Here is a 13,176-nt window from a genome sequence, read left to right as displayed (position 1 = left end):
TTCAATGACACCTTTGTTATTTGTTGGCTGCAATTTAAACACATTATGAAAACCTCAGTGATGTTTCCCTTCCGCAACTTGAACACGTCCTTACACCAAGAAACAGGACAGACAAATATTCTCAGGACATAAACTCTGGTATCAGACCACTTGATTTTGAACCTCAATTTTGCTGGTTACTGATTTTGCAAATGGTTCTCACCTGTAGGCAGTGCTGTGGTTCAAAGCTCAGGTTCTAGAGCCAGACTGCCTGTTGAAACTGGCTCCCTCCACCAGTGTGTTCACCGTTACGTTAAAAAAGCGAAACAGCAGGGCTTCTTAATTTCAGGAGCCTCTTCAGGGTCCTCAATCTTTTTCACATTTGCAAGTTTGTATTCTATTTATGAAAGGGTTCCCCAAGAATGCAAATAAAAATACTCAGATACCACAGAACCCGGTTCCAAAGTTGGCTCCCCAGGTTACTGGCTCGATGCCGTAGGCTAGATACTTATCTCTCTGTCTCTCAGTTTCCCATTTGTAACATGGGATGCCAAACGGCATTGCTATGAGGATCAGTGAGCTAGTGCATCTGAATATCAGAATAGTGTGAGGTATGGGCTGTGTCCTCCAGGTGTGTCGGCTTCCATAACTCCATCTTTTTGGCCATTCCTTACCTGGCTCTTCCATGAGCCCTGTCAGGTCTCCAGTCGTCTTTTTGTATCAAGCGTCTTCTTAATCCTTAATCCTTAACCCCTTCCCTTTGTACCCATGTGCATCTATTCTACAAGCCTCCTGACTTGTTTACAATCTGATTTTTTTCAACCTGTATTTGGTCTTCTAAACTTAATCGACTGGTCCATTGTTCATGGCACACCCGCTGTAGTTTACACTTTCCCCTAAGAGTCCTCTGCTAGATTAGATTCCCTAAGCATTGCATGGGTAAGAATCTGTCATTATCATCAAACTTTTGCCAGAGAACTCATTAAAACACTGCTGTGTATCATCTACACATCTAAATAGCTGAAAAGCTATTTAGATTCTATCTGGTTTCTGAAACACCATCTTTTCCAAAGGCACTCAAGCCCATGAATGTCGATACCTCTGTTGTCCACTGTGCAAGAGACTGAGGATACATGGATTTTGGCATGGTGGATTTGCCTACTCTCTGGTTGTAAGCTAAACCCAGTAAAAAGCATAAGGGAGCACCCTGCTGCAGGGTGTGCAGGATGGGGCTGTCTCCACCCAGACCAGGCAGTGAGGTGGCAGTTGGAGGAACCAGGCTGCAGTGTTTCACGGCTTGATGCAGCGAGACTATTGGCCAACCTAGGTCATTCTGGCAGGAATTGTTCAGATAAGTAAGAGAAGGTACAGTGTAAAGAAAATGAAGACAAAGAATGTGCATGAGGAAGGTCACTGTGACCAGGGCAAGGTGGAAAGAAGGCATTGTTCTTGAGTTCAGGGAACAGGGACAGAAGAAAGCATGTGATCTCAACAGGAGCTGAAGTTCTGAGTGAAGAATGACATCAATCATGCCCAACTCAAGAATCTGGAGGGAGCACAGGAGCACAACAAGCAGGGCAGAGGAATTTCAAAAAGACATCCAGAAACTGAATTCAGACTTCATTTCGGAATGCTAGCTATAGCGACACGCGTAGGTGAGTTTTCCTCGCGTTCACAAAGGGTATTCCTGGGCTCCTGTTGGGGGGAGGATAGGAGCAAATAGCACAAATCATGGACTAAAGTACTGACCTAATTCATTAAAGAGAAATAGTAAAATGCCACTCTCAGCAAGAGAGTCTCCCCATCATTGCATAGGGAGGAACCCTGGGGCCAGGGCTTCCCCTGGACATGGCTGGAGCTGTTCCAGCGGAGGGAGTCCCTTCCATTGTCTCTCCCTATGTGCTTTATGCCACAAGACAAGTGTGAGACTGGAAACGAACAGATTCCCTGATGCCAAAAAGTCTGATTTGGGAATGCAAACTCCCAAATGCACAGGAACTGTCTAGAATTACAAGATTCTTTAGTCTCCTGCACTGAGGACATTGGAAATCTTGGCTCTTGGTCATCTGTAGGATTTACCCCTACACCTGAAGTCTAGAAGGACTTAACAATCACAAACATCTTCATATTGCCCCCCCTCCTGCCCCTCCCTGCCCCTACTCTGATGGCACTTTTCTATTACCCAGAGCAGCCTGCTTCTTCCCTAGTTTGTGATTGCTGGGGGGTCCCTAGGGAACTTCTGATCACCCCATCACTCCAAGACAATGTTTGAATGGCATCTGTCTGGAACTCAGTAGCAGAGGACCAAGCTGATGTGCTCTAGAGCCGCGGCCTGGACTCCACCAGCACAGTCGGATCACTGCCTGCAGAGCGCCAGGGAGCAGGGGGGGAGGTTTGGCCACACCTCCCTGCAGACAGTAAAGGAGGAGAACCATGTCTGTAAGCCAAGCAAGGGCCATTCTGAGAGGCTCCGATGCTGAGAAAATAAGGAAGAAAAACAAAGTTGAGCTCAACAAGGAAAGATCACGAGCAGGAAGTGGGATTGGGTGATTCACTCCATGGACCTACCTGGCAGCTCCTCCTCTTCCTTGATTTATATTTAAGAAGTGTGCTGGACACCAGGAATACCACTGCTCCGGGAAGTCACCTTCTGCCTCCTCCAGCATGCGCTCTCTCCAGTTGCCACTCAGGGTTGGCCCTGCCGCCCTGCTCCTGGTCCTATGCCTGCAGCTGAGCCTCAGCAGAGCTCAGGAAAACACGTGAGCCAAGTCCTTCCTTCCACGGGGAAACCTTAGGGAGGGCTCCTCTCCTATCAGGAAATCTGTACATGCCTTCCTATAGATTTGTATAACTTCCTTGAACTAGCGTTCCAAAGAACTAAGTAAATGCTAATTCCTGGACGTTATCCAGAACCAAAGAAGGAGGATCTTCAAGGACAGTCCTAAAAAGTCAGTGCATGGAGGTGTTTGCTGGCCTGATGTGACTCTGTAGCTATGCAGTCTTCTCCTAAGGGTGACTCCGCTCCCACATCCCACAGCAGATAAAGCCACAGAACCTACAGGGTATTTTTAGTTAATGACATGTGCTGTTGTACTTGAATTTTCTTATTTTCTGTTTTTAAATTTGTTCTATATTGTCAATGGAAAAAATAAAAGGGAAGATCCTCCATTTTAAGTAGAATCCCAGTTGCTTTTTTTGAAATGAAACTAAATCCATACACGACATCCAGACCAACCCACAGGCAAAAATTACTGGGGTTCTTTCATTTATTTTTTTTTATTTTTACAGACTGCATTTTGATTCATTGTACACAAATGGGGTACACCATTTCGTTTCTATGGTTGTACATGATGTAGATTCATACCATTCGTAGGACACCATCAGGGTAATGGCGTCTGTCTCAGTCCACCATTTTTCATACCCCCCCCCCATTTCCTTCTACATAATCTAAAGTTCCTCCATTCTTCCTGGGGTTCTAATGCTAAGTAGTTCATCTAATTCCACCATCTCCCTGCCTTGTGGTGTCCGTCCCCAGTCCCCCTGCCAATCCCATGAACTAGTTTCTGATCTCTGTGCCCTGTTTTTCTCCTCCCAGTACCAAACGGAAGGTGATAGATTTTGATTTGAATATGCCACAGACAGCAAAAGCAAATGAAGAAGTCACTGTGCAACTTAGACTTCAAACAGAATTGAGAGAATGCATGGTGGTAAGTAGAGGCCTGAGGCGTGACCTCCAGACAAATCTGACTCCTTAATTAGGAATACGATTGAATTGCTCTCTCGCTTTTGTGTTGCACAACACACTTAACCTCCTCATTCGTTTTGCTATTTGAGTCTCAGAACAATTGTGGGAGCGTGGGGCAGATGACCATTCTCATTTTATAGATGAAGAAACTCCGATCCAGAGAGGTTTAGGAAAAATGAGAAAGAAGGATAAGAAATGAGACAGAAAAAGAAAACAGAAGTGAGAAAGAGGGAAAATAAAATTAAAAAAAAAAAAAGAAAAGCCTAAGCACTGAACCAGTCAGAGTTCCTCTAAGGCTCTGAGCATTATTGGTCTGGGAAGGAGACCTGGACAGGAGGAGCTTGGTAGGACTGGCTGCAACCCCATGTGGTAGGTTGAGGTATGGAAGAGGAGCATGTGTAGGGCCTGGTGCCTCCTCTCCAGGGAGCCCTGAGCCAGGTCTGCCTTTCTCTCCCACTTCCTCTCTCCTTCTGCTTCAAGTCACCAAAATTTGGCTCTTGTTCTGGCCACCCTCCATCCCACAGAGAGAGTCTTCTTTTCCCAGTTCAGTAGTTCTTGGAGAGAAGTCTAATTTATAGATTAGACTGCAGTAGAACCAAAGTTCTCAAATCATGATGAGCCCAAAACTCACCTGGTCATCTTGCCAAAGGGCGGATTCTGATTCCAAGGTCTAGAGAGAAACTAGAGCTTGTAAATTTCTAACCAACTCCAGAGCATGCAGAAGCCGTATTCCAAGGACAGTACTTGGAGCAGCTTGAGGTTAGAGCATTACATCACTCTGTATTTCCCTACAACATGAGTTTCCTGATTCGAGTGAGATTTAAGGACCATGATTAAATAAGACACAAAATTGGAAACGAGAAGATAGCTATTCTTTTAAATATATTCTGGAAATATCTCTATTCTGGTAGAAGACTCCTGATCATAGAGCATAGAATATTCCAGTTGCTTTGTCAAATTTTTCTGTTTGAAGTCCAAGAATCTGAGCCATGTATGCTACATTGGGTAGGAGGGAGGCTGAGTCATAGTTTCCAATTTTGTGATTTGTTTAATCAAAACTAAAGATGAGAATGGGGAAAATGTGTACATAACATAGCATAAAATTTTTGTAATAATGGTAGTTTCTCATGGTGATAGATAATGAAAGTCTGTTTCCGCCCCTAAAGAAGTGATAGGCATAATAAAGTGTGTTTAAATAAATAAAATGACATGTAATTTTATGATCAATAAAATTACGCTTTTAAGCAACTTGTTAGTACAATAAAATAGAGTGACCTTTAAAAACCCACCCAAGTGCAAATAAAAAGAATAAGGAACTTCTTAGACTGAGTGATTGTGCAAACAGGAAATCTCTCATGTAAAAGGAAATGGTATTGGTTTTAGTCAACCAATTTTGTTTGCAGCTTTCAATCAAAAAAGGATGTATAAGTTCAAAAACATCCCTATTTTTAATACCTTTAGGAAAATATAATTTGTTTATATAAATTTGAAGTTTATACCACCTAATTTTCTATCAATTATAATACTTCTACAACTCAATTTTTGATAAACTGAGGTCTTAGGCTCCCATTTGTTTATTTTAGAATCGAAGAATAGATTGTTCCTATAATTATATATTTGAACATAAATATCCTATAAAACTTTAAGTCTAAAGAACACTTGGGGTTAAACACAGTACTTAAGCATTTTTGTATTATGGACAATTTTACTGGTCTCATAAAATGTATGAAATAGTTATCAGAAAACTGCTTTAAATGTATAAAATGCATTGGATTACACAGAATAGCTACCATATTGAGTAAAAATAGTAGTTGGGATATATGCGTTTACTAATAGGTTAGCTGGAAAAAAAACTTAGAATATAAACAAGTTACATTTCATTTCATGAAGACATTGTCTGGGATGGTTGTTGTTGCTCAGCTTGAATAAAGAAATCAACTAAATTGTGCTGGCCTTTGACAACACGTCATTTTTTCATGCCATGCTGGAGTTCCACTGGATTCTGATATTTTTGTAGCAACTGTTGAAATTCCCATTCATGATGATATTTTATTTATTGTAAATGTGATTTTTAAAAAGTAAACAAGGCAAAGTAGGCTTCTCTAAACACAAGGACCCACCCCCCTCCCCAGGTATTCTGAGCTGCATTTCAAGGGGGATAAGGTGGAGGGTTAGTCAGGGCAGAGTTGCCAGGTACCTGAGCAAACTTCAGGGATGGGCAGGCTGTGGGTGCTTCTGCCATGTGGTGCAGCCTCTTTAGTTACCACCTTTGGCTCAGGATGGTGATGAGTGCCGGCCACGGACAAGGTATGTGAACCGGTGAAGTGTATTTTGTTTCTCCTGATGGAAAAGTTGCATATGCTGCTGAGGCAATCGCGTAGCATTGATGATTTTCATAACTGAAGGGATGCTAAATTTCAGGTAAAGCTGGGTAAAGTAAAGATACAATTTTTTTTTTCCATCTGAGTTCACAGACTTAGTGTATTCCATCCACAGATTCCATCCACTGGGTGGATGGATCTCAGGATAAAAATGCTAACAAGACAACTGAAATTGACATAAGCAATAATTAGAGATCTTAAAGCATTCTCAAGCTAAAAGAGGGAAAAAGAACAACCATCATGGTTCTGTTTGCTTACCTAAGAGCCAGGCCTCGGGTTCCGTGGCTGTTTCCATCTCACCGTGGAGGGCGTTGGAGGGAAAGCCCTAACTTTTGTCACCCCAGGTTGCAGCATCAGGAGGGCCCCTTCACGGACTGACAACAAGGTCTGACTTTGACGTGTTCACCTGAGCAGCCAGAACGGTGTCTCACTGGGTCACAGACCAAAGAAACCTCATGCAGGTCAATGCCCCAAAGCTCCAACTGTTAATTAAAGCAAGTTGCTCCCTGAAGAATGGCTGCCCGGGGAAGAGCTCTCCTTGCCCTTGGAGTCACTAGCATCTTCCTAGCCCCTCCTGAGTCTCATGCCCACACTTCTCAGGCAGGAGTTTGAGAACCTGATGCTGACTGACCCATGAAAGGACACCCTAGAAGTGGGCTCCTCCATGCCTCTGGCCCACCTCTGCCTCCTTGTTCTTTCTTTCCCTCCACTTCCTGTTCTCCAGACTAACACTGAGTACTCTCTCCCCACCAGGTTAAAGCTCACCTCCAAAGCAAGCCCCCAATTGAGGGTGCCTTCAACTACAAATACACCCGCTGTCTCTGTGAAGATAATCCATTAACCTTCTTCTGGGACTTTCAGAGCAACAGTAAGTACAAGTGATGTCCAAGGAAGGAGTTATTCGCCCCCTGCCCAGTGAGGAAGACCAGAAACAAATGCTCAGCACAAGCTTTGGGGAAAGAATGGAGGGGCAGCTAGGGAGGAGGACCTCAGGCGGAGTCCATGGGGACAAAGCCCAAGCTGTAAAAGGGAGGTACTGCATGAGAAAAGATAAGAAAGGAAATCAATTTGTAAATGATTTAGGGAATATGAACCCTAGTGGGCAGGCGCCCAATCTCAGCAGAAGAGAGAGGACCCTAGAATGTTCAAGAAATGATCTTTGTCCTCATCTTTTCCAGAGACTGCAAAAATTGCAGTAGTGGTTGACATAATTAAAGAGGAAAATATCTGTGTTCAAGATATTTCAGTGGTTCCCAACGAAGCAAATCGATATTATGCTTTGCGTACCCTGGTCATAGAATAATGGAAACACATTCTGTGTCCACCAGAATCCATGTGGTTTTCTCCAAGTAAGCCTGGCTGGGGTATCTGTTTTGTTCTGTAAAATAAACTACTCAAGAGTTTCTCCATATTTTGTTTTGTCTTTCCTCCAAAGTCTATACTGAAAATCCCCACAATACCCTAAATTTCTAGAACATTACTTTTTCAAAGAAACTTTATTTAGGAAATTTATAGGTTCTCACTACCCCATACGCTTTGGTATAAAGAAGGCAAAAGAAGTAGGGAAGAAAAAAGCCGTACTCCCAGAGGGGAAAGGCACTCGCCCCAAAACTCAGAGTCAGGATGGGCAGCCAGGTCTCCCTGTTTCTTGCTCTTCCTCATCCCGTCGCCCTCTAGGTCTGCCTTCAGATCCCAGGAGAGGGGAGTTATTCTGCATGCAGTGAAGCCAGGCTGCTTTTCAAGCAGTGACAAAGGACTATGACACTCAGGGACACTGGGTTCCTGTGCAGCCTGCCTGAGGAGCTTAGACATAACACAGGAGGCTGGAACACAATGAAGGAAGACCCAAGAGGCTTCATCAAAGAGGGCCAGCGAGTGCTTCCTGATAGAAAGATGCGGAATATGAGCAAGTTCTGGGGCACAAAGTGGACAGAGGGCACTCTAACAGATGGAACAGCAAGGTGCCAAGACCCCAAAATATGAAATGGTGACATGTTCTGGGCAGGGAGCACTTTGATATCAGGAAGGATTGAGTGGAAGCAAGAGGGCTAGAGTGGATTGTGCTGAGGGACAGCAGAAGAATCAGGAGAGACTGAGTGTGTCTGGGCAAGAACATAGGACTTCGTCCTCCAGACCAGTGCTCCCAAACAGGTATCAGAATCCAGGATATGAAAATACAATGGCTGGAAAATACCATTTCATATATTAATTAGAACAATGAAATTGATTATATGCTAAACATGTATTAAAAATATGCCAAATATTATTACCTATGTTCTTTATCATATGCCCTGCTAAAACCAACACGTCATAAGTATTTAGTCACTGAGTAAATATTTATCAGTTATCTACATATGCCATCACCTTCTATAGGTACTTGGTGTTATAGAAGTGAACAGGGAATTTTTCATCCCAATCCTATGAAACTTACATTCTGCCTAGAAAACAGAAAATAGACAAGGAAATATTATTTTTACCTTCATATATGGGAAAACTCAGATGAGAGGAGCTGAGTGATTTGCACACAGCCAGCAAGCAGCAAAGCCAGGATTTGAACTCTGCAGGCAGCTGGCACAGGACCACACTTGCAGTCAGCCTCACTTGGGCCCTGTGAGGACCTGTATAGGTAGCATCTCAAACTGCAAATTTCAGCCCCTGCTCACAATCTGTGCACAAATGTACCTCTGGCAGTTCTTTCACCCTCTGCTTCACCCAGAATTTTGGACTGTCTAGAGTAGGACTGTCCAATAGAAATATATATGAAATTTAAATTACATATTATTACATGTTAGTATTACATATTATCAATACATATCACATTACATTAATACATAATACATATTATTACATATTATTATATTTGTTACATATGCAATTTTGAAATTTCCAGAGAGCCATATTTTTTCAAAAAGCAAAAAGAAATAGGTGAAATTAAGTCAATAATGTATTTTGTTTAACCCAACATAGTCTAAATATTATTTCAGGATGTAAGTAATATTAAGAAACCGTTGATGAGATATTTTAGATTCTTTGATTCATAGTAAATCTTTGAAATTGGGTGGTTTACACTTACACCATCCAAGGACTAGTTCACTCTCAGGACTCAATGACCACCTGTGGCTGGCCCTGCAGCTCAGACAGTGCACTTGGTAAACATTTCAACTGTCTTGGGAAGTGCTATTGGCCACCATCTTCCTCATACAGAAGCACTCAGACTCCACGATCACCTCCACCATTACCACTACTGTCTATCCCCAGGCCACTGGAAAAATGTAGCACCTCTCTCTCTCTCTCTCTCTCTCTCTCTCTCTCTCTCTCTCTCTCCTTCTCTCAAAACAATTTCTCTGCTGGCATTTTCTGACTTCCCTCCTTCCTTAAGCAAACTGTTGTTATATTAGCCCTCTTTGTGGCTTGACATTACTTAATACTGAGCAGAAGCATTGTAATTGACAGAACAATGTAAATTACATTGGGTCACTTACAACCTGCTTAGTACTGGTGGAAGTCTGTCTGAGGAAATGACCAGAACTGGGCAGGTGGAGACACCAATTAGTAGAGTGGCTTGGGTGGTGGTCAGTGGCCAGCAGACACAAATATAAATCTGGGAGCTTCTGTAAAATCAGTTAGGCATGTCTGGGTATTTTATACATGGTCATGGTGTGAACAGGGAGGAGGTCATTCAAAACCTGACAAACACAAGTCCATTTTCCCCTTCCTGCACAAATGTGGGGAAGCAACAGTTGATGACTCTGTACCCAGTGCAAGTCACCCTTGAGGGGCTCACTCACAATGAGTTAGACCAGGAACCATACGTTTCTTCCTCTTCAAATGGAATAACTGGATCATAAACCAGGGAGTAAAGCAAAAGCAAACAAATAAAACAAATCCAAAAAAAAAAGTATGGGACTAGCCACAGTTCCTAATTCCTATACCTCTTCCTCTGACAGACATGACCCTTTACTTGTAGGCTGGATTTTGGTCAAAGTTCAAGAAACAGCACAAAACTGAGATACAGAAAACTTTTTTTTCTAATTAGTTATACATGACAGTAGAATGCATTTTGACACATCATACGTGAACTTCTCATTTGTCTGGTTGTATATGATGTAGAATTACACAGGTCATATAATTATATATGCAATTAGGGTAATAATGTCTATTATCATTCCTACACCTATTCCCCCTCCCCTCCACTCACACCCCACTGTTTAGTCCAAAATACCTCTATTCTCCCCCCACCTTATTGTGAATTAGCATCCACATATCAAAGAAAACATCCGACCTTTGGCTTTTTGGGATTGGCTTATTTTGCTTAGCATGATATTCTCCAGTTCCATTCATTTACCAGCAAATGCCATAATTTCATTCTTCTTTAAGGTTGAGTAATATTCCATTGTGTATATATACCACAACGTCCTTATCCATTCATCTGTTGAAGGCATCTAGTTTGGTTCCATAGTTTAGCTATTGTGAATTGAGCAGTTATGAACATTGATGTGGCTGTGTCACTGTGGTATGCTGATTTTAAGTCCTTTGGGTATAAACCTAGGAGTGGGATAGCTGGGTCAAATAATGTTTCCATTCCAAGGTTTCTGAGGAATCTCCATATTGCTTTCCATAGTGGTTGCACCATTCTGCAGTCCCACCAGCAATGTATGAGTGTACCTTTTCCGCACATCCTTGTCAACATTTATTGTTGCTTGTGTTCTTGTCGATTGCCATTCTGACTGGAGTGGGATGGAATCTCAGTGAACTTTTCATTTGCATTTCTTTACTTGCAAGAGATGTTGAACATTTTTTCTTATATTTGTTGATCAATTGGGCATACAGAAAACTTAGTTCACTCTGTTATTCTCCCCCAACCCAATCTTTCCTCCATTTTATTTTTCTGTGCAAGGCCAGTCCCATAAGGCCTGGTGTCCTCATAATATTCTACTATAAGCATTACTTTTCAGGTAACTGACATTTGCCAACAAAGAAGAAACGAGCTAATTATGCTGGCTGCAGATACCAGCAGAGCATTATCACAGGCTGAACACCATTCCTGCCCTTCTTTAAAATAGAGAAAAGATGCAGGGCACTCTGAAGGAACAGAATACTAAACCTAAAGAACTGAAAATTTCTTATGTTGGACTGAATGTATTAGGAGTTGGCTTCCTTTGATATCTATTAAAGTAGTATTAAGTAGGATGAGGGTTTGGAGCCAGTAAACAAATCGAGTTATTTTAAAAGAAATTTGGAGTTTTGTGAACTGTGAAAACTGTACCTGCTGCATTTGTATCTGCTACAGCTTCTAGAACACTCATTGTCTTGGTACTTAATAAAATTTTTTTAATTGAGTTGAACACCCCTTGAACACCCCTCTCCCTAAGGACCATTAGGTTGAGCAGGCAAAAGTCTGTTGGGTGATGTAGAGAGTAAGACCCTGGTGGTTGGTCTTCAGAAAAACAGAGAGGTTGTCAGCAGCCTAAAACCTGAGCAGCTCAAAGAGAAAGGCTGTAGGGATCATCCACTGAGGTTCTCCAGGAATGTAGAGGTTCAGACAAGGCTAAACAGAGCTTCCCTTAGGAAGAGTCAGAGGAGATTCATTCTTCAGGTATCTGGGTCAATGTCAGAGTTTTTCCTCTTTGACCTGGAAAACACAAATTCACCTGTTCTTAAGCCAACATTCTATTCAGCAAATAGTCTTTGAATATCAAATATATGCCAAACCATGATCCAGGTGAGAAAGTGTGTGTGTGTGTATATATACGCACACACGCGCTCACACACACACACACACACACACACACACATATTATATTTATATATATAATATGTAATATATACATATATATCTTATATATAAATGTAGGTATTTATAGTATATATTATGTATATGTAATATATAATGTATGTGTGCTATCATTTTCTGAGAAGATCACAAAATCTACATACATAAGATATTAGGCTATAACCTGACCAAAATTAATTATAATACTGTGGAGGTATTGGAAAAGAATACTGATCCATTCCTATGTTTTCCAACAATTGCATTATTCTGAGCCTCTTCATTCTTAGAGAAGGAAGGTGAATTCATAATAACAGTTATTTTTAAATAATTTGATAATTGACCCCTTCAACCAATCCTACATGTTAATATAATTTTCTTTAATCATCTGTGAAAGTAATAACAAATTTCTGACTCTGTTGATTTAGTTTTTCTTTAAGTATATATTATCTTGAAGCTGGAGACATTTATCTAGTCTTGTTGCTCATTCTGAAAGCAGTGATTATTATATATCATTAATTAATTGGACTAATTAATTCTATACTCAGGAGCCTAAATATGGCTAAAGAATGCATGCTATTAAGCAAAGACACATGGTTTAGTCAACTCTGCATTATTTCTAGGTCATATCTGATTTTATTAAAAGTATCTTACAGTTAGAACTAGTATTGGAGTTCATTTTTACATAATCACACAAGCATGAAATATGCTCAAATTCAGTCCTCAGTACTTCTCTTTTCCCTTCCCTTCTCCTTTCCCCTGTTTCCTTTCCTCTATGGTGGAGGGGGGGGTCTTCCTTCGATTTATTTATAATTTTTTAATTGGTGCTTCATAGATATGCATAAAGGTGAAATTAACTGTGATATATTCCTATACATACATAGGATAGTTCAGTCAATTTTATTTCACAGTTCCTCCTTTATCTAGTCCCTCCTTCCTCCCTCTCTAACCCTTTCTCTACTCCACTGATCTCTCTTCTCTTTTCATGGGATTACCCCCACTCACTTTTTTTCCCCTTATTTTCCTCTAATTTCCACATATAAGAGAAAACAGGTGACCCTTGACTTCCTGAGTCTGGCTTATTTCATTTAGCATGTTGTTCTCCAGTTCCATCCATTTTCCAGAAATTAATATATTTTCTTTCATTTTAATGGCTGAATAAAACGTCATTGTTTGAAATTTAACCCCTATTTATTGTATGAAATTTAATACCCTGTACAAAACTCAACTAAGTAAATCAAAGACCTAGGAATTAGACCAAAAGATTTTTATTTCATCTTTATTTCTGAAGGATAGTTTTG

At 41.2% G+C, this 13,176-nt stretch overlaps 1 protein-coding gene across 1 annotated transcript; it reads left to right on the top strand.

Annotated features, from left to right (window-relative positions):
- Positions 1-219: 219 nt before the first annotated feature.
- On the top strand, positions 220-7,408 carry PIP (prolactin induced protein; the record flags this gene model as incomplete). The annotated part of the gene is made up of 5 exons (XM_079152624.1): positions 220-291; positions 2,555-2,738; positions 3,575-3,686; positions 6,859-6,973; positions 7,284-7,408. Exons 2-5 carry the CDS (start codon positions 2,644-2,646, stop codon positions 7,406-7,408), a joined length of 447 nt encoding a protein of 148 aa, XP_079008750.1. The 5' UTR covers positions 220-291; positions 2,555-2,643.
- Between the last annotated feature and the right edge of the window lie 5,768 nt (positions 7,409-13,176).

This window comes from Sciurus vulgaris (assembly GCF_902686455.1).
Source record: "Sciurus vulgaris genome assembly, chromosome: 8".
Taxonomy (NCBI): Eukaryota; Metazoa; Chordata; class Mammalia; order Rodentia; family Sciuridae; genus Sciurus; species Sciurus vulgaris.
This window is presented reverse-complemented; position numbering and strand designations above follow the sequence as displayed.